The sequence below is a fragment of the Maniola jurtina genome, chromosome 10, assembly GCF_905333055.1.
Source record: "Maniola jurtina chromosome 10, ilManJurt1.1, whole genome shotgun sequence".
NCBI lineage: Eukaryota > Metazoa > Arthropoda > Insecta > Lepidoptera > Nymphalidae > Maniola > Maniola jurtina.
Window position 1 is genome coordinate 7,750,722 of NC_060038.1, and position 22,829 is coordinate 7,773,550.

The window sequence follows — 22,829 nt, forward strand, 5'->3', positions numbered from 1 at the left end:
TGTTTAGATTGTAGGTAATGGAGTAAAAAATAATAGGAAACCTTATGATTGTGGCCTGCTTTATTTAAGTAAGTAGTTACTAGCATTTCCCCGTGGCCACGTAATCCAAAGCCTCTATTTAGTACTCGAGGATAGTGTAGCTAAGTAGGTAAAATGAAAGAATTTTCAGAATCGAATCAAAAATTGCGGAGATTCCCCTCTACATCTAAACTTACAAAGTTTACCTCTTTATAATATTTATTAGAGTAGCGTACAGTAATAGTAAATAATCGTATTAACCTTATTTTTAACATATTTCCGCGAACAACGTTACAACATCGTACGTAGGTGCCTACCTATACTTATTTTATCAACGGCATCATTTAATTTTATCTGAGCGCATGCTTCGTAATCAGTACAAACTACAAACAATAGGCCAATCCCGCCAACGAAGCTGGCCTGAAGAGGGCAAAGACACTGCATTATCACTTAACGAGAACAAGTGACTTTAATTGTGTTTATAGCATTAAATTAACACAATAGGAATGTCCACTCTGAGGTTTGTCTCCACGCTACGGTTGTTTTGTGCGTGAACAATGTACCTATATACTGCTGAAAGAAGTAAGTACTTATAACTTGTAACTCTACGTTTTATGTACCTACTACCAGACTATTAGAGCTATGCGAGCAAAGAAAAGGTAGGACTAACAAGAAGGTAGATATAGGCATTAATTTCAATATAATTTTTATAAGATAACCCCTACAATACTAGGTAGGCATCTACTTATTACACACCTAGACCGAGTTGTTGACAATGTGTGGGATTTTAACTTATACTGCCATGCTAGTTTATCTAAAAAGCCTGCAAAATGGTTTTTTCATCAAAAAACTGCCAAGAAACGTGAGAATTTTCAAAAACTCGTTATTCTATAAAACAAACTACTTTATAGCTAGTCCAGAAATTTTAGATAGACCGTACCTAAATGGATCATGTTTCCTAATTTTCGACAAACCTAACGCGATTCAGTTCGTATGAAATTCATCAACAACTTTGGGTCATTATTTAAATGACTCAAGAAGGGTCCAAAACAAAATTAGGAAAGTATCTACATAACAAAAAGTATAATAGGCAAAAAACGGTTCAGGGTAAATTACAAAATACGAAATAGTATTAAATATTTCCATACAATTGCATACATAAGGTTTTTCTTCTACTATTCCCATGTCATCATAGTGGGAATGCACGTTCATATAAGAAGAAGTTCATTTTATTGTATTCTATAAAAACAATGAGAACCCGTGAGAAACTTGCTGCGCCAGAAAGTCCCTGCTCCCTACGTAATTATTGTGATGTTTTTTTGAAGCGGGTAGCCCCTTGATCATCTGGAGCCCAAAACTATAAGTGTAATTAATTTCAAGCGATGATAGCCTATTGGTTAAGACGTCGGTCGGCCTCAGGTCGGGTCCGGGCTTCGATCTCGAGCAAACAACTTTAACTTTTCGGAGTTATATGCGTTTTAAGCTATTATATCACTTTATAAGGGTGAAGGAAAATATCATATTGAAATCTACATATCTAAGAGTTCTTCATAATCTTCTCAAAGACATCTGATATGCCGATCCGCACTTGGACTGCGTGGTAGACTATGCTCCAACTCTTCTCATTCTGAGAGGGCAGCCGTGCTCAGTAGTGAGCTGGCGATGGGTTAATCATGATGATGATGATGATGCAATTAATTCAGTAAAGTAAATTAGTGTAGTAAACTTATTACTTCTAACTAAAAATGTGTCCTTAAAAAAATATTAATAATTATCTACTTAATATCAGATATAAGTACCTATTAGCTTTAGAATTTTTGGTTTATTTAAACGGTAGGTACAGTTTAGAATTTAGACCAAGTTTGGAATTAAATGGAAGGGAGCGAATTGCGATATATAATTTTAAAATCAGCGACCTTTTACTCATAATTGATTTCTTGGGTACCTATTTAATTTAAATTAAATACCTAATAGACGTAATAAATATAGCGCCTATATAATTTACGTGTTTTGTATTTAATTAAAGCTGTGTAAGTATCATAGAGCTGTGCAAACTGCGAATTTTCAGCAGATCTGGCACTTTTCGCTGAGAGCCTTAATTAGTGGCGAGCCTGTGGCGAGAATTGACGGAAAAAGAGGCCTTATCGATACCATCGATTTTCAAGTTTTATATATACGTTATTAGACTGTACAACTATATCAATAATCGTTTACCAAATACTACCTATTTGCAACTCCTTTCTGCTGCAGGTGATGATAGGTAAATACTAAATACCAAATAGACACGTCACAACGCCTTGAATTGTATGTCTGAGATTTTGCTGGAGATATCTGTGTATGTTTAAAACCCGTCACCCGTTAACCCGTTAGACCCGTTTCATAAAAATAAAAAATAAGCCGTTGGTGATAATTTAATATATTTTGCCAGTTAACTTTATTATAAATATTGATGTATCGTCTGTATCGAAGCCGCCAGTCATTCGCCAAGATAACATTAGAATCATGGGTAGGAAATTTGCTGTGAACGAAAGTTTTTCGCCAGTATATTAGATGACGTTCGAATTTTTTGTGATTGTCAAGATTTCTGATACAATATAACTAATATATTATTATAGCTAACTAGCTGATATCCGAGACTTCATCCGCATGGATTTAGATTTTTAAGAATTCCGAGGGAACTATTTAATATTCCAGGATAAAGAGTAGCTAATGTCACTCTCCAGGTCTTTAAATATATATACATATTATGCAAAAAATCACGGAGATCAGTTGCTCCGTTGCGGCTTACCTCATTGAACGATAAACCAACAAACAAACACACCTTCCCATTTATATATAACGGGTTCCCAGTTAGGTGGCCTGGTAGCAATTCAGTATATTACAATTTTTTTATATTTCAAGGTCCTTGAATAGGTACGTTTATCAGTTAATTGCTAACGATGACCCAAGTTAGTAAGTAACTGGGATATTGACTTTGAAGAGTACGTTAGTCTAGTCGTTTTTAGAAGGATTAGAGAGCCCAGCGCATTCCTATCCCGATTACCATTGTGTGATTAATAGAAAGAGTCACGGGCCTCAGGAATACAGCGCAGACAGCGCTATTAAATACTAGGTTTCGCCTCTAGGAGTTCTATAGCTCGTAATAAAAATAGTTCAAAGCATTAGCTTATCAGTAAAATAGTGAAATTCAAACGACCACCCACGTACAGAATAGAGTTTTCGAATTTTCATGTTTGTGTAGCTCACGAACGAAGCTCATTTTATTCAAACATTTTAAAATTAGCATCAACCATAATAACAAAGACAAAAAGTTTCAAAGTGAAATTCTTTGTCAAACGTTATCGGGGTAACAAATGGGGCTAATTATTATTAGCAATTAGCAGGGTTGCATGAGATCTGCACGGCGCGGTCTGTGTCAGGCACGGCTTTGGATTCCTAGTGAACTAGGAAATGTCGTCACCCTGGCTAACCTTAGGTTGACTTTTGCGATCTTTTTGTCACAAAAACTACCTACATCAATCATTTAAGTAGGTATTTATTATATGAGTATTTATAGGTCTATGAGTCGTACCTACCTAATTATTTTTGAGCTTATTTGAGTCAAACCAAATCAGGCATCCAAATTGACTCAGATCTGAATTTTTCCTTGAGTGAGATAAATCGACAACTGTTACAACAATATCATCAAGATCATCACATTGACAAATTCGTGTCGTCGACAGAAATAATCCATGATGCTGCGTCAAAGAATAATTTAATAGAGAGCTTGAAATGATTTGTAAATAGATCGAAATAGCCCAGCAAGTCTTTGAGATTAGCTTGGGATAAAGATAACGGTGCAACATATTGTATAAAAATAGAGGCCGCATGACAAAATCTCGTATCTACCACACAAATTTAACAAGTGTAAATTAAAAATTTATAACACCCCCGACGATCCAAAGTATTTGAGTTTTCCAAAACATCATTTTCAAATAAATAATTATTTATTTAGACAACGTCCATCTTGACAGCTTGACATTTGTCTATTGACATAATATTATGAATCTAACGGTTATGTAACCTTCTTTTCTACAAGAAAACTAGAAAAGAGCTGATAACTCTTAAACGGCTGAACCAATTTTTTTAGATTATAGCTAAGAACACTCTCGATCAAGCCACCTTTCAAACAAAAAAAACTAAATTAAAATCGGTTCATTCGTTTAGGCGCTACGATGCCACAGACAGATACACAGATACACAGATACACAGATACACAGACACACAGATACACAGATACACACGTCAAACTTATAACACCCCTCTTTTTGGGTCGGGGGTTAATAAATAACATTGAAAGTATATTATCTTATCGTATTAATAATCTGCTATAGTGATAATATAAATTCACCAAACAAATGTTAGATGTGAAAGGATTCGCCGCTTTTAAATATTGATAAAGAAAGAAATTGCTAAGCGATGATGATAGAACCTCGTAAATAAATTAAATAAGTAGGTACCTACTTGGGTATATAAAAGGTTTTTCAAATGAAATAAGAAATGAGAAAATATACGATAAAGATTTAACGATATAACGATTCAATAAAGTTAAATCGCCATCTAAATACTGGAAATAAGTGAAAAATGTAGGAGAGATGTAACTATGATAATGATTTTCAAAGAAGAAAAGTAGGTAAGATACCTATTCTTAGCATTACCACCTACAACAGATCTATTTGCAGCCACATTAGCACGGTCAACGAAACCTATTGCAAAAACTATATCTTTATGACGTATATTAGCATATGCCTACTAAAAGGAGATAATATAGGTATGTATTTTTCCCACTATAAACCATTTTCAAACTTGCTACTACAAATCTGTAATATTAGTTATTTAATTTTACTCGTATCTAGGTATGTTATAAAGATAAGGCGTAAGGATCTAACAATAAATCTGTTTCAATAAAGATGTCATACCCATTGTAGTACCTATTTATAACAAGAATACCACAAGTAACAATGCTGATAATAACAATATTAATTCACGGAATGAATACAATTTCTTAACAGGGGTAGCGATCAGACTTCTGATATGATAATTGTAAAAATACTTTTCATAAACTGGGGCGATTCTGTTAACCCTGCTATTCAAGCCAGTCTTAAGAACTCTTGTTAAGACTAATTGTAGGAAGGCGTTTGTCTCTATAACGTTAATTGGTGACGTACCTCCCACTTGTTTTATCAAAAACACAAGGACTAATTCATGTAGGTAGAATTCGACAAGGTGTGTTACAAAGAAATCCTAAAATCTCAAAGTTTAAAATATTGTTTATCTATATGTATAAACTTAAATAAAAATCAATTGCCGCATGACTGTTGAAAGATCATGGCTTGAGAATGGTTTAACCGATTGGCCAATTTATTTCATTGTGCTCAGAATTTTACTATCAGGACAAGGTTTATATGAAAGTTTTGGAAAATCCACCGGAAAAGTCGAAAAGGATGGTATTTTTGTACGAAAACAATACACGTCTCATTTCCTCCATTAGTAAATTCCACTCATGAAAAGCCGGGGCGAATCGCTCGTAACTTGTTTAAACAAAAGGTCGAAATGATAAACATTTAATTATTAAACACATCATGCATGACTACCGATTTAGGATAAACAAAAAATAAATATTATTTACCTAAATACAAGCTTTTAATGGGCATTGAAAATCAATAATTGTTAAAGCATTTTTTATTACTGAAAATAATTGTTTGGTAAATCAATAAGAAAAAAGTAAGATTTATTTTAATACAATCTTATTGAGGTAAATTAATAAATAGGATTGGGTCGTCGACGGCATATTGGAATAGTAATAATTGTTGTCCACAATATAGATTCCACAAAAATAACTAAGTAACCTTCCATATAGGTAAACAATCACAGACATAGTCTCACGTGCTGTTACTTAGGTAGGTACCCACGTTGTTCATTAGGCATTCATATGAAGGCTATAACATCAAAATTACATAATTCAACTATTTACAAGAATACAAAGCGTTTAGAACCAGTAGGTATCTTTGCGAGATTACAACTACTTTTTGCCTGCAATTTTTTTCAAATTATCGCCTTCGACCTTACGTAAATTGTTCTGTAGATTTTAATAAAGAGGATCTTTAATAAAATTAAATCAAATTGATATGGTAGAGTGAACACTCCCTTTCATCAGATAGCTTCTAGCACCGAAGTTGATATGAACATGTACGATGATTAATTAGGGGATGTGTAGCTCGCTTATATCCAGTCACGTACAGAAGAGTGCTTGAGTTTAAAGTGCCTTTGTTTGGTTAAAGTCTTAGATGTAGGTAGAGGAACAAACTTAGCAACGGCAATATTTTTGAGCTCACAACCTCTCTATTTTGTGACAAAATATACCTAAATGCTAGGCCTACCTAGCTGCTGGGCCGTATTTTTGTAGGTACTGTTTACATAAAAAATTCAGGATCGTACCACTAAGTAGGTAGGTAACTGACAGCTATACAGTGTGGTACGGCCAGTTCATTAATTATTATTATTCCTCAGCATTTTTCCCCCATCGAGTCACACTCACACTAACAGTGTGACTCGTTGGGAATTCTATTGGATAAAGAGGTTGCAACTAGTAACAGTGTGACTCGATGAGAGAAAAATTTCGATGAATTCCCAACGAGTCACACTGTGAAACGATTGAGTGTGACTCGCTGGTCACCCACCTTATTTATTATTAAACTGCTCTGTAGGAAACTCTGCAATATAGGAAGCTCTATGCTCATTATACTTTATGCTCTACACAAATAAAAGACTGAGAATACTTTCGTACAGCGTACTTACCTATCTACTTACTAATGCTCACATTGTTAACATCTACAATAGTATAATTGTTAACTTCTATTTATGTGGCTACAATGTTTTTTACAAATAAACAAAATTCAAATTCAAATTATGTGATTTCTATCTAAATGATTATTTTATATCTAAACTATAAACAACAATTTTTGTTTTGCTTTGTATGTGTTTTTCTGTAAGTAATAATTTTGTGGTTTACAATAAAAGAAATTACACCTATTCATTTATTCATTCAACGATAAACTATTTTTCAATTTGTATTTTACATGTCAAATACATAATACAATTAATTATCTATAAGATAAATACTAGATATCCGAAAATAACTTCGTATTTAGATACTTTAATAAATACCTACCTCAACATGTTCAATACAGAAGAAATATCCACGGTATAGCTCTCTTAACAACTTTCCCTTTCACATTTAAAATTCTACGTAGTAGTTGCTTTTAAAGTTTTGCCTAACAAGATTTGTGCTGATATAACGAGTTGTGAGCCCTTTGATCAACGACATGGAATTAATTAATAGAGTTAGTAGGTACTTAGTCTCTCGCTCTCCTCTTTTAGTCTCTAGGACTATCAGGTGAAGAATTCGCAGCCCATTTCTACATAAACATATACGCTTACCTAGCTATTATGTACCTATGTACCTAACTACCTACTAATGTTTTCGAAATTATGCAATGTTTTAAAATGTATTACCTAACCTACAAGTTCTTAGATTTTTTAAATGTAAAAAATAATAATATAATTATTATTATTTTTTATATTTTTATATTATATTTTATATTAAGCATAGGTGCGTTTAACCCATAATAATTATATGTCTACCAACAAAATATACAAATTATATTGAAGATGTATGTACACTTATACTTTGAATATATCAACAACATATTGTAGTAGTAACCTTTATCATGTTAGTACCTTCCTATAAATGCAATTACGAGTTTTTACGACATTAAACCTGTATTTAATCTTACTAACGTATTATAAAATTGTAGGACACTATTTTTTTAAGCATTGCTCAGTGTGTTACATATTCCGATAAAAAAAATTATTTAGATCCTTTTTTGTATTTCACTGGATAAAATAAATGGCATGGAAAAACAGTGACTCTATTTGATGAGTAGGTGGGACAAGAGATGAGAAAAAAAATTAAGGCTGATTTTTATATACTTTAAAAAGTGTCTATCTATATACCTATACCGATATCTGCGAGAAAGAAAATTGATAGAATGAGAAAAAGTTAAATATTATTATTAGTCGATTTTTGTCTCTTGTCTCAGATTAATAGTTTATGTTTTATTTTATTTGTTACTGCTGTAGTTGTTTAAGTGGGTAGGTAACCTCAGTCTATGTGTAATACCTAATACACCTAATACTAATTAGTTGATTTTGACTCGTTTGTATTGTAATATGAAGACTAGGATTTACCTGTGTTGTGCTTGTCTACTTGCTTCTTTTCTTCCTCGGCAGACGGCGAATTATTTACGTCCGCCATTTTTGTTTTCACTTTTCACCTGTAAAAAGTAATTGTCTTCGATGAGGAGGATGGAAAATTTACCAATTTAGGAAAAATAATAATATTCATAGTTAGTAGAGTCCTACTTTTATATTTCTTTGGTAGGATTGGAACTTGGAGTCTAACCCACCACACCACAACCCACCACAATAAACTGATACTTTTGTGATTACTTATTAAATTATACCTACTTAGGTAGGTACTTAACATCCCCGAGGACGCCCGGCAACACGAATTAACGAAGGTCAACTGTAATGTTCTTATCAATTAAGAAATTAGGCAGGTAGGTAGGTATATCCTAAAATTAGGTATCATAATTTATTGTACATATTCATTATCTTAACATAGTAAAGAGGTAGTCACTGGTAGGTATTCATGTTTTGTTAAAAATATTGTACATACCTACCTACCTACTAAAGGTTGATGTATCCGAAAAAACCAACTAAACTTAAATAGGTAGGTATAAAGTTAATGTTTATTGACAAGCCATTTGTTTATTACGCACCCATTCTGGGGACATCCATATACACATATGTATACACAGAATGTAAGCTCCTTATTTTTTATGTAAATATATCTAACTATATGTAACGCATATTTATTTATATACTACTCACTTCTTTATTTTTCAAGTATATGCCGCCTATGCCGACACGTTATCACTAATCACTCACTGATAAATGGTACACAGCCTAACAACAGCGGCACACGCACTCGCGAGTGAGATTTGAATACTGCGCCCCAACTTCTATGGGACTAGTTGAGTCGGAGCGTAATGGTGTTGCCAGCTCATTTATTTAATTTACCCGATCACCTTGGCGAATAAAAGCAATTGTGCTGATTCGGTTGTGCTTGTGTCCCAATTCTAAGCCAAATTAAATTGAAATATTGTTTAGTGAAAAAGATATTAGCTCAACTGCATCCGTTAAATTAGTCTAAAGACTACAGCTGAATTATCACCAATGTTGTCTATCTATAGAGATATAATGATGATGCGAATAGAATTTGTTTATATAGATTGAAATTTTCGTTATATTTCTTCTCTAGCATTACTTATTAAATTATTTCTACAAAGAATCGCTCATATCTATTTTGTTTCTTTATCAATTGATTTGATACAAAGAGTAATTTCATTAAAGCTGATTAGATATCATTTTATCAATTTTAGAACAACTGGTAAAAATTAAAAATAATATATTGATAGATAAAAATATAACTATAAAGTTACTTTTAGACATGAAAAATTCTTTGGCGGATTTTAGTATGGTAGGTAATGTAAAAACTAATGTAAAAATTAAAGAGTGTAATTTACAAATTATGAATCTGAAAAAAAACCACTGCTATTTAATAGTTTAAATTTTTGGCTCCTGTTAAGTTACTTTTAGACATGAAAAATTCTTTGGCGGATTTTAGTATGGTAGGTAATGTAAAAACTAATGTAAAAATTAAAGAGTGTAATTTACAAATTATGAATCTGAAAAAAAACCACTGCTATTTAATAGTTTTAATTTTTGGCTTCTGTTGGCAGTCCCCACTGGCTGCCAATTGTTTGAAATTATTTTAATACTTACTTTATTAATGTTGAACGTAGTTTTCTTTATGTGGAAACTTATTAAACAATAATTACCCAAAAAATAATTACACTGAATCGGGGAAATCTTTCCGCATTGGCCACACCACATTACAGCTTCATGGCGGATATAATACCCGAAGGAAACCGAGCGCGCCCGATCGCATCTATTGATGCCGCCAAAATATTTTCCGCGCCATTTTCCGGCCTGAGAGCGGGAGATCATTTGGGAAATTGCGAGTCTGCGAAGATAAATCTCCAAGCCTACTTTGCTGTATCTACTATCTACTTACTGTAGACAGCTTAAACGCTCAAAGTTCACAATGGTTGGTTCAACATTTTTTAGGGTTCCGTAGTAAGAGTAAAACAAAAAACTCCAATAGTTTCGTACCAGACCAAAGAGTCAAAGCAATTATTTCAAAATGGGCATTAGTGTACCATCGTACTCTATTTGATTGGCAAAATTGTTGAATTTGTGAGATAATAATTGATGTACCTAATGGTAATAATTAATTATGCCTCTAGTTTGTGGTAAAACGTGGCTCTTTCAAAATCAATGGGTAAAACCAATCTTACCCTGGATTTGCACCAACAACAACCTCTTGGCCATCACATTGAAACCTCTCACGTCTAGAATCTGGATCTAAAGTTGAATTCTGCTGCAGGTGAACCGTAGGAAAGGTATATAATTATTCTAAAAAATCATTGTCTGAAAAGCGAGGTCTAGATTTCAGGTCAGCTTTTTTTCATAAAATACGAGTAATTATATTATGTAGAGATCGATTAGGTAGGTATGTGTTCAGATTAATAATATACCTACTTCTCATTAAAAAAATCGAAACAGTTCCAAATTAAAAGGTGGCGTTTAGATTTTTTTGATGCGAAGTATGTTATACCTAGCTACTACCTGATTGATATTTTGTACGAAGATGAAGACAAGGACAAAGAAGGAAGGAGCGATCGTTTTAATAGTTTATTATAAAATACTTTACGGTTATTTTTTTATGTTTTTGTCATTATAAACGTACTTATAAATAATAATAAATTTAAAAACACGTACAACGTGTATTCACAGTGCTTTCTTTAATCTTACTTTATTATTAAAGTCATAAACATATTGTACAAAATGTATATAATTGATGTTTCGTATAAAAAAGGGTGTTCCGTAAGATGTTATGTACGAGGGTGTTCCGTAAGATGTTATGCACGGGGGTATGCCGCAAGATGTAGTCTACGGTGGATACTCAAGGCGGAGGCTGGCGCGACGGCCGCGGGCACACGGCGGAGGAGTTTAGCCCTCCGCGGGCGCTGCTTCCGCCGCCGGCGCCGCAGCTGCCACTTTCTGAGGGCCCTGCCAACCCGCAACCATTTTTTTGAGGAAAGCTGCAAATTGGGAATCATAATCAGAGAATGTCATAATACTCCTCATAAACATACACCGTATTATAATATACAAGATGATGCCCGAGACTTCGTCTGCGTGGATTTAGTTATTTTTTAAATCCTGTGGGAACTGTTTGATTTTCCGGGATAAAAAGTAGCCTATGTCTTTCCTTGGGATGTAGGCTAACTCTGTACCTTTCATCAAAATCGGTTAAACTGTTGGACCGTGAAAAGGTAGCAGACAGACAGACAGACGGACACACTTTCGCATTTATAATATTAATTTTGCTATTGTTATACAATATACATAGAAGTTAAAGAAACTAAAACAATTACCTACAAGACATTGTTGTAGACAAGGAAAGCATTTAAATTAAACACGAACATTAATTATTACATAGACCTGTAAAACTTTAACATCAAAAGCGAAAAGAAGAATTGCTGAAAATAAACAAATAAGTAAAAACTGTTAAGTATAACTTTTATGTGAGAGTAAAGCTGGCGTAAGCGGATATTGTTTGAGCATCAGCGGCACTAACAGTGCTTCACTTACGATCTTATAGCTAAAGGTATGACGACATTTGATGTCCTTTACGCCATCACCTTCTTCAGGAATGCTGTAAATGAAGAATGGGTAAAACAAGGGCTCACACGCACACACCAATTACTAACTACTAACTATGTATATAGATAAAAAATTGCATCTGTCTCAGCGATGCATATTTATGTAATATTATAGGATCAAACAATGTGCATGGGGGTTCGGATCGGAATGCGTACAGTGAATTCTAGTGCAAAATAATTAAAGAATGCTGTTTGCCTGGTCTAAAGGAGTGCTCTACAGCATGACTCTATTCATAATTTATTGCATGCAGATTCGATAACAGGAAATAAGTATAGCTGCAAACTTTTTATTATGATATTTTTAATTGCTACTCAGCTCCTGTGCTACTGGTACGTTTTAAATACTTTAGACATTATGTATGTAGTTTCTTTTAAGATAAATCTAGTAGTGATCAGGCAGGAAAACCAAAAAATGTATATTTTGAGTGTAGGTATATAAAATCTGTATCATGAAGTCAACTTCTAATATGCAGAAATCATCTAAACTAAAAAAGCTTTGCCTCCCTTTATAATTACTTACATGCATAAGGGATCATGCCGTCTTCATCTTCAGGGTCCATGCAGTCCTTTACTATTTCTTCTACTTCTTTGTCATCGAGTTTCTCGCCTGTAAAAGATTAATATTTACCCCATTATTAAATGCATCCCTGCGAATTATTATATAACCTCAGATTCGTGTTACAAATCAGGCTTAAAGTTATCCATACTAATATTATTAATATACTAGCTGATGCCCGCAGCTTCGCCCGCGTGGATTGGTCAGATCCCCTGCAGCATCAGGATTGAGGAGTTGGACTCCAAATTTTTTATGAAACAATGTCGCAAAGTTCCTCTATCGATTAAAAAAGAAATGACGCAAATCGGTTCAGAAATCTCGGAGATTTCAGTGTACATAGGTAGAAAAACACAACTCCCTTTTTAAAAGTCGGTTAAAAAAGTAGCCTATTTTACGCCCTGGTCAATCCTCTACTTGCCTGTGAAAGTCCCGTCAAAATCGGTTCAGCCGTTCCAAAGATTAGCCTTTTCAAACAGACAGACAGACAGACAGACAGACAGACAAACAAAAATTTTAAAAACGTGTGATTCAGTTATGGTATCGTTCAAATAACCATATGAGCTTAATATGAGGTAGTTATTTCGAAATTACAGACAGACACTCCAATTTTATTTATTAGTATAGATAGGTATGAGACAGTGTGTCTGTACCTGCCTGTTTTCACTGTAGCTTAACCTACCTACTAGCTTTTCACTGTAATTTAACCGATTTTGGCAAAATGTGGATAAGTAGCATCGCAGGGACAGACATGGGCTACTTTTTATTTACGGAAAATCAAAGAGTTGTCACTCACAAAAAATAATTCGATAAAAAAACTGAATCGCAGCATCGACATTTAGATATCTTTAGCTCTACCTGCATTTGAAATAATATGGCTGATCGCCAAGTGTCTATTCTGGTGAAAGTGGTTCGTCCACTTTAAAAAATAAAATAGTTGTGGGAATTCTATAATGTGCATAACAAATAAGAGGTTATGTAATAAAAGAAACTAAATCAGTCCTAGGTGGAAACTATCTCGACGATATTTTACAATATTTAGAGCAAGAAAGCATTTTTGAAAATTTGCCTATTTGGGTATTTTGTTTACATAGGGAATGAAAGTTTGTGTGGAAGTTCGTCATTTTTGAAGTTAGAAAATATGGATAGTGAGGTTTGAACTTCTATTTATAAATAAAAGACAGTTGTATCAGCGTATTCAAAAATTCATCCCCTAAGCGGGTCAAATATCTACATAGTAAAATTTGAACACTGATGATAAATAGTAATATGATGGGCAAAGGACAGCACACATACATTTAGCATATTTAGGTTTTCGTTATATATAACGTAGATAATCACTAAAAAAGAAATTTTGAGAATTATTCTTCTAATTCATACTTAGTACAGATAGCTTTAAATTGGTGGTGACATAAAAATTTGCTAATTTTATTTTTTTAATATTTATTTTATGTATTTTTTATAGTTTTTATTTTTAAGTCGGTCAACGTATTGCCTGTTCGTGCGCTTCTCTACCGTGTATAATAGTCCACATGGAACGTAACATAATATTATCTTGGTGGATAACATGGCAACAATAGATTTTTAAAAAGCAAACCAATTAAGCAGTGCTAGTCTTGTAGGTAAGACGTCAGCCTCCTAGACGGGAGGTTCAGGGTAGGAACCCAGGCATGCCCCTCTCTCTCCTCTACCATTTCGGAGTTATGTGCGTTCCAAGCAATTATATTATTATTTGTTATAACGGTGAAAGAAAACATCGTGACGAAACCTGCATGCCTAAGTTCTCCATAGTGTTCTCAAAGGTGTGTGAAGTCTGCCAATCCACACTTGGTCAGCGTGGTAGACTGTGGCCGAACGCTTCTCATTCTGAGAGGAGACCTGTGCTCAGTAGTGAACCAGCAATGGGTTGATCATGATGATGATGATGGTGGTGGTGGTATTACAATAATCCTATTGCATAGTGCACTAGACCCGATTGCACTATGATCAAAAACTTACCTAACGCAAGAAGTGTGTGTGTAAGTTCAGCTCCGAGCATAAGTCCGTTCTCGGCCTTATCGTACAGCTTCAAACATTCCAAGAAGTCTTCATAGCCACCTTGGTCTTTGTCTTTCTTGCATTGGCTGTAGATGGGAAGGAACTCTTCAAGCTGTAAGGAAAAGTCGATTCGTTCATACACGTAACTAGCAAACCAATTTAAAGTTCATCATTTTTCAGTGGAAGCAGGCGAATTCTCCCTGTTTCACCTATTGCAGAGGCTCCCGGTTTCAATTATTTAAGTTACGGTCACAGTTTTTTTTAAAAATAAAAATAATGAGAAAATACCTAAATAAACGTACCTACTATACCTAGTATAGTAGTTCCATTGTATTCCATTTTGCATAGATTTTAATTTTTAGTTAAGTAATTTCAGTCAATCAAATTTTCTATAACAAAAACACAAGGAACTAAAACTTTAGGAGTCATGTCAGAAAAAGTATCGTACCGATAGCTTTTTCTCGCCCTTCTTCTTGGTGCCTCCAAGCTTTTCAATGGTAGCCAGTGTGGGGTTTGAGTTGAGTGCCCTCAGGATGTCGCCCAGGTTGAAGGCGTCGACCTTGCCACTGCCATCGAAGTCGTAGATGGAGAAAGCAAAGGATGCCCCTGATAAATAAGATATACTTAATTAATATCAAGACTCTCAATGTTAAAACAACACTAACAGTACGTAGTTTATTTCGTTAAACTTCGCGATAATGTTCAAGATTACGTAAAAGCAAAACACCAAATTGATATAACATAATGCCAAAATTGAAATGTTTGGTGAGACCAAACCTAAAATTTCGTAATTTAGGTAAGGTATTCTTAAATTTTAAAGGCCTCTTAAATCTTATGGGTAGTTTAGCATCTTAAACATTTTGGTACTAGAAATACCCATTTCAAAACCTGGTTTCATTTTCTAAAACTTAGTACCTAGCTGTTAATATCCAAAACGAAGGTTCACGTTGTTTGATAGGAACTTGTTATTGTTTACTAACATTACAACTACGTTCTAACTGTGACGTTTACGAAAACGTACAAAAAATTCTACCAAGTATCTACAGAAATTGCACATCGTGAAAAATTATCACGATCATTTCGTTATAAAGTTCAATGTTTAAATAGTAACCGCATAGCAGTAGCTTGAAACAGATTTCCAATATCAGTAGTTGTTCAGTACTAATGTCATTGGAATTTGTAAAAAAACTCAATAATATTTTATTATGTATTACACGGTTCAGGTGACGCGGTGGGCGGACGTGGGCATTACCATAATACCTTTGCCTTCAGTGACTCATAGTCGCTGTCTAATTATAAACCGATTGTTACCGTATCCCAATTCCAGACCAATAAGTTTCTTCCACCAGTCTTTTTATAACTTTTTTTTAAATCTCTATCTCTACTCAAAGTTGAATGTCTACTGTCTAATAACATCACGAAATTATTGTACTTTATGATAATTATTATTTTCACGTAAACATGGAATAATTCATGTCTGGAAAACTACCAAGCCGAAATTATAATGATACTTTAAATTAATTGACCTTGATATTGACAGTTGAGTGTAAGGCCGTCTACGAGAAATTTAAAATACTCTCAAGATTTTAATTTACATTGCTATTGAGATTTGGATAAACAAAATTGCAATTGAAGTTAAAATTTTCATAAATATTGACCCTTGATTGCTCGTGAAACAATAAGCAAGGTCCTTTCAGTGAAATTCGAGCGGAGTTTCTCTGTTTGGGCGGGCGGGCGGCAGAGTTAGATCACGTGACGCAAGAGTTTAATTTGGGAACGCTGTGCTCTCGCATAGCGCGCGCACACTGCCGCGCGCACTAGCATCTCATAGCAACGCGAACCTTTTATGAGAATCACGCTAAACTTAGAATTACGATTATAATGTTACTCAGTAATGATATTCAACTAGTTTTATATCCACATTTTTTAATCAAATACCAAAAAAAAAAATCATTAAAACGACGGTAAAACAATATTTATGAAAGTTAATAAATAATTATTATTATTAGTACATAAATTTAGATTATCAAATTATTATTATTTATATTATATTGTGTTAGTAATGTATCAAATATTATTCATACTCACTTTCAATGTCGTTCTTGCTGAGGTCGCTCTGAAATTGACCAAAAATATTTTATTACTTACTTATCATGTCATAAGTACCTAACTTAAATTGTATAGATATGGTATAAGGTTAATTGTGTGTTACGTCACATCACTGAAATTCAAATCATCGTCTCTTGTTTAGCAGTCAACTGCGATTTTTTTCACTTTTCCAAGCACAGCACTGTTTTCTCTACGTATTATTTTACTATGATGGATCGGGGTATCGCTTCCGGTCTGCGGAATCGATGTCATCGTTTCAACGCATATCGAATTCACTTTTTACATTTTTAATCCGTTTTAACACTGAACTCCTTGTCACAATTTCATTTCCTGTAGAGCTGACTCACCATTTTGTGTGGTGTTAGGTGGTTCCCTCCCGGTCTTCACTGGCAGACGTTCAGACAAGAAGTGGGGCTTGAGCACTTTTCGCTGGACTGTTTTAACTGACTCGGGTGGCGCTCTCGTATGGATATTTGAGATTTAGCCCAGGAATCTGCAACTGTTCTATTTTTGGCGGAGTTGAACGGCATCCTCATACGCTATACGTACACTAAGGCGCGAGTGAGACGAAAATCATTTCTCAACGTCTCGTCTAAGGGTACCTAACAAGAAAACGGACCGTCCCGATGATTAACCACATTTACGTTTAACTATTTCGATCCAATCTCTCTCGTATGCATGAGGAATCTAAGGTGTCGGAGCATAGGAATGCCTCGGGAGGCGTGACAAAACGTTATGCCTCAATTACGAGAACGCACAGAAAAAGACAGATGAAGGAAAACATCGTGAGAAAACCTCTATACCTGAGAGTTTTCCATGATGTTCTCAAAGGTACATATGTAAAATCTGCCAATTCTCGCCAGCGTGGTAGATTAGGTATGGTCAACCCTTTTCATTCTGGTAGAAGACGTGCTAAATAGTCACTCCGCGATGGTTCAATGATGACGATGATGACAGAAAAATAGAAACAAATAAGAAAATAACGAAATTTAGATTTTATTATAAACCGAAATATCAAAATTGAAACTAAATATTAAAATTCATCATTTTCATTCAGACTCATCTTTAAGCCGAATTCCTTCCAGCGAGAGGAATGAACGAGGGCCTCATTGACCGTGTTAAACTTCCAAACCATGGATGTGGAAGGAGAAGGTGTTCGTAAATGTCGCTGGTCCAAGAGACTAGCAGCTCTACGCCGCGCGTCTGGCGATAGAGGGCATAGACCGCGGAGCGAGCCAGGTGCACACGGAACCTGGAAAATTTCGTAAAGTCAATGCACAAGGACGATAGAAAAGGGATCATTACGTGTTTATGATTCATCATTAACATAACAAACAATTTTTCTATTGATAAAAACGAAGTCTAGCACTAGTTGAATTTTGAAAAACAACTTCTGGTCCATACATACTGTGTTGAATGATATAGATATTTTTCTATGGTAAGTACTTTTCCCCCCCAATAATTTAATAGTCCCTTAGAACTATAAAGTATCCAGTCACTCTGAGCTATTCGAAAGATCGTAGGTCAAACCTCACATGTAGGTACCTAGCATTCGTAGCAATGCGTAGCACACAGGCTACAAGAATAGTTATTATTAAAAAAATAATTGAATATTAGAAAAAACATGAAGGATATTTATAGCATTATACTATAAAAAACTGATCAAGTGCGAGCCGGCCCTCGCTCTTTTATCTATTTTGGTCACAGTTCACAAAGTATTTTATTAATTGTTGTTTTCAGTATTTATTAATATATAAGTATATAAGGTACATAATACATCGAAACTTCGGTCTTCTAACTAGTTTAGTTTTTGATGACGTCAAAAAAAGGGTCTAAAACTAACAACTTTGACGGACCCCCGTTTTCTTACCCTAGCAGGTGGGGTTTTCTATCAGAAAATACGTGCCTTTCGTCTACCCGGCAACTTGCGTCGCCACCACCACCGTCTGAGGCACGACAACATCCTAGCTCCTTGGATACGACATCGGCGTACAAGGCTACTCTTCCGAGAACCTGCCTCTGACGTCGGCATTCCAGAGGACGCTAACTCTTTTTTTACCTTTAATACATAAAAAGTATTAATAACATTAGGTACGTAGAGTGAGTAGTTTAAATTTCTGCGTTGTGAAAATCCAGTTGGAACTCTTTGATTTCCGGGATAATAATTTTCAATACATCAATACAATATCAAAAGTAACCTGAATATCCATAATATTCAGGATACAAACTATGATTGTGCCAAATAGATGATCCCCGCGATTTAGAATTAGGCGTCTAAGAATCCAATGGGAACTCATTGATTTTCCCGGATAAAAACTAGACTATATCCTTCGCCAAGATACCTGTACCTTTCGGTGAAAAACTAGCCGGCAGACAAATTTGACATTTATAAGATTATTAATATCGAATTATGGATTTAGCAACATTACGCTGTTCTCAAATAATCAAGAAAGAAAAAAAATACTTGAGATGGTTCTATATCTTCAGAAGATGTATTAGCGGTTAAGAGTTCCACCTCTTGCAATGGTATTGCCTTCGGGTCCTGCAATACAGGCTCATCGTCTTCCGAATATTGTTCATAGTCACCTGTATTTAATTTTAAGAGAAACATAATTTTTATCAACCGTACACGAAGGTTACTATGTCTAAGTACTAAGGTAGGTACGTTATCGCCTGTCAATTAATTACATTCATAATAATGTTTGTAATTAAAAGAGTGTCTAGGCAGGTATAAAGTAGCTGCTACTTCTCAATCAAAAGCTTACTATAGTAGAGTTCCCATGTTTATCCTACCAATATTATAAATGTGAAAGTGTGGATATTCGGATGTTTGTTACTCAATCACGCAAAACCGGCTGAACGGATTGGGCTGAAATTTGGAATAGATAGATTATACCCTGGATTAGCACATAGGCTACTTTTTATCCCGGAAAATCAAAGAGCTCCCACGGGATTTTTAAAAAACCTACATCCACGCGAACGAAGTCGCGGGCATCAGCTAGTATATCTATAAAAAAATATGGATACTTACGATTCAATGTCAAATAAGCGTTTTCATAGAAAGCGACTTCAGTGTTAATTTTTTTCTTTTTATTTTCGATCTAAAAGTATGAATATACGTTAAGAAAATATAGAAACCCAGTAATAGTATCAAGGTACTTCGTAGAGTTAGAGTAATTAAGTACAAGTACCTCGGCTAACTCTTCATTGCCGGTTTCCTCACCAACAACCTCATCGGTGACGTTAAAAAATACGTCTTTTGGTATATCAGGATAGTCGCTTAGAAAAGAGTAGCTCGATTTGTCAGAAACGGAAGTTTCATAGTAGATTTCCTGCGAGTTATCTTCTTGGCTCTCTTGTCCAAAAACAATGTTAAGTGCATTGTCAACGTAAGAATCCATAATCTTCGTCATATCATTGATAAGGAATTCATTGCGATCAGAGCCTCTATTAATAGGAACAACTTCGGTTTGATTGCAAATATGCACGTGTTCAATTACATTACTCATGTCAAAAAGATGATTTATAATCATCGACGTAGATTTCCGTAGCTCCGTGTTTGACTGAGGAATTCATAAACAAGTAAAGAATTATTATTAGTGTGAATTAGTGAAATTTGACTTTGTCCAGACTTCACTGATTTGCCTGCGTATCTGTTGTGTAAGTTTTAACTGTGTCTTCCCTAGGTGTGTCTTCCTACCGCTACCTATACGATCTTACAGGACTTCGAAGGTTTTCGAAAAATCGGTTTTTCTTTGTTTACAGTCAAAACGTAGAGGCAGGTAACAGTTTACACGTTTCAGTCAAAATGTGTTCTGGAAAATCCTGGTCATGAAGATGGTCATGGGATGGATCCTTATCAATCAATTTATTTATAGTGAAAAGTGGTTCTTAGCTAGTATCGTACAGTACCTATAATTTCTTATCGTAGGTTGAATATATCGATCACTATAAAATAATAAAATAGAAGATTTTGTATTGAAAATAAAAATATTAACAGGAAAAGTAAATAATTAAGTGAAGGAAAAAAATCGAAAACCGTGAATTTGTGGTGGTTATATCACACAAAAAAAAACAGAGGTACTATCACTTGACACTTCACTTACCTCTTCAAATTCTTCATCGCCTTGACCTATAATAACAGACTCGTTCCTAGATTTGATGGCGTGAACTGTAAATAAATAATCCCTTATACTTAGGTACCTACCTATAAAATCATATAAGTACATACAAATAAACACATTATTAATGACGGATTGGTCCCATCTAATTTTAATTTACAACAAGTATAAATTCAAAATTTAAAAACCCCCGACACAAAACTCTCTAAAAAGTAAATAACTTTCAAACGGTTGAACCGATTTTCTTGGATTATAGCTACGAACACTCTCGTGACTCTCGATCACTTACCTTTCACACAAATAAAAAAAACTAAATTAAAATCGGTTTATTAGTTTAGGAGCTAGATGCTATGTAGACAGATACACTGCAGATACGTCAAACTTATAACATCCCTCTTTTTGGGTCGGGGGTTAAAACTAGGATCCGCAATCTGAAATGCAAGTTAGCCTAAAGCCACACTTTAAATATGTACCTACCTACTGTACCTATCTATCTGCTGATAACACTTTGACAAATTGTTTGTGTTTACCTGGTGCTTTTTGCGGTGTAGATGTGACAACAGCGACTGATAGATTTCCGATATTATCGTTCAGATATTGACTGTCGCCATTTGATACTGACATAAAGGTCATGTCGTCGTCATAAAGCTCGTTTAAACGAGAACTATGCAGCTTTTTTAAGCTCGAGACGTAATGCCAGGGTTGACCTTGAAATGGCAGTAAATTAATTATTATCAAGAAATTCTATGGGTACTTTCAGAGCTACTTAAAAACACCTAAAGATTATTTTAAATATCATCAAGAATTAGCAAAAGAATCCGTTCATTACTAAGTATAGGTACTTACTAGCTTTGCCGCGAATCCATCGGCTAGATTATTTGCAAATCCCGTGGGAACTCCCGGATTTTCAAGGAGAACAAATCTTAACCTATGTGAAAAATCTCGTTGATCCGTTTCGAAGTCAACAATAAACACGCTTTAGCAATATTCTGTATAAATATAAAATTCAATATACCTACTGACTGATTGACTGATATAACAACACACAGCCTAAGCCGCTAGGGTTAGAAACATGAAATTTTGGTACATGAAAAAACCTTACCTTTTGTAACGTAGGCATCCACTAAGAACGGATTTTCGGAAGTTCAACCCCTAAAGGGATTAAATAGGGGATGAAGGTTTTAAGAATTTTAGCTGTAGGTTCATGTCTGTCATTCATTTCCCCCTTTTTTATAAGTAGATAGATGAATAATTGCCTATACGTGACGATCAGTACTAACTCATGTCCTGACCTGAATCTTTAGCAGCATTGGCAATAACAGAGGCCTCGTCTAAAACCTGACCGACTAAGGTCACTGCCAGCAAAGCTGCAATGTATGGGTCGTGATCTGGATTTTCTTTTTCTGAAACAATATTTCCCATTGTTATAGGTAAAATAATCGTTGGTTTGAAACTTAGTTCCAAAAAATAATAATTAAAGTAAGAAACATACCCTTCGTCATCTTTACAATTTTGAAGTAACACAAAAGTGACATTATTGACATGGAAATACATTATAATCATAATTATTATGAATTAAATGGCCAGTTCTTTAGAAATAATAGAGCCATGTACCTGTCTCTTATTTAATTGTTTTTCTTTTGCTAAGTAAGCACAGTTTTACGAGTTTTAGTAGAAAAGAAGCATGTGATTAAATAGGCAGGTATCTTCTAATGTTTTTACATCCCATAATATTTCCATAATCCATAATTATATACCTAAATTACGCTGAAGTATTACAAGTAGGTTTACTTATGGCTTGTTATGATAAGGCTTTATATGTTGATGGCCGAGTTTATCAACTGTCTGTTGTGGATACTACCACTACAATATCGGATTATTCTCTATACATTTAACTAAACCTAATTTACCTGACCACTAATCTACGTAATATTATAAATCACAATGCGGAGTTTACTTAAAGAGCGATATTCATTCAAAAACACTGCTTCTATTTCTGTACCGCCCAGCCAATCGCTATAGTAATCTTTGGCCTCA

The 22,829-nt window shown here is 34.5% G+C and overlaps 1 protein-coding gene across 1 annotated transcript; it reads right to left on the bottom strand.

Moving 5' to 3' along the window:
* Positions 1–11,026: 11,026 nt before the first annotated feature.
* Positions 11,027–22,309, bottom strand: LOC123868926. Its single transcript, XM_045911607.1, has 14 exons — positions 22,285–22,309; positions 22,073–22,195; positions 21,323–21,499; positions 20,778–20,842; positions 19,863–20,234; positions 19,703–19,772; positions 19,136–19,257; positions 18,578–18,730; positions 17,772–17,923; positions 17,019–17,137; positions 15,011–15,168; positions 14,524–14,674; positions 12,493–12,579; positions 11,027–11,348 (listed from the first exon to the last, which is right to left on the bottom strand). The coding sequence occupies exons 1-14, from the start codon at positions 22,292–22,294 to the stop codon at positions 11,257–11,259; spliced, it is 1,851 nt and encodes a 616-aa protein (XP_045767563.1). The 5' UTR covers positions 22,295–22,309; the 3' UTR covers positions 11,027–11,256.
* Positions 22,310–22,829: the final 520 nt, after the last annotated feature.

What these genes read in the sequence shown, in the direction of transcription:
- LOC123868926 (XM_045911607.1), bottom strand. An exon ending in TACACCGCAAAAAGCACCAG is followed by an intron (nt 20,843 to 21,322) that starts GTAAACACAAAC and finishes ATTTATTTACAG; the next exon opens with TTCACGCCATCAAATCTAGG. An exon ending in ACACACACTTCTTGCGTTAG is followed by an intron (nt 12,580 to 14,523) that starts GTAAGTTTTTGA and finishes AATCTTTTACAG; the next exon opens with GCGAGAAACTCGATGACAAA.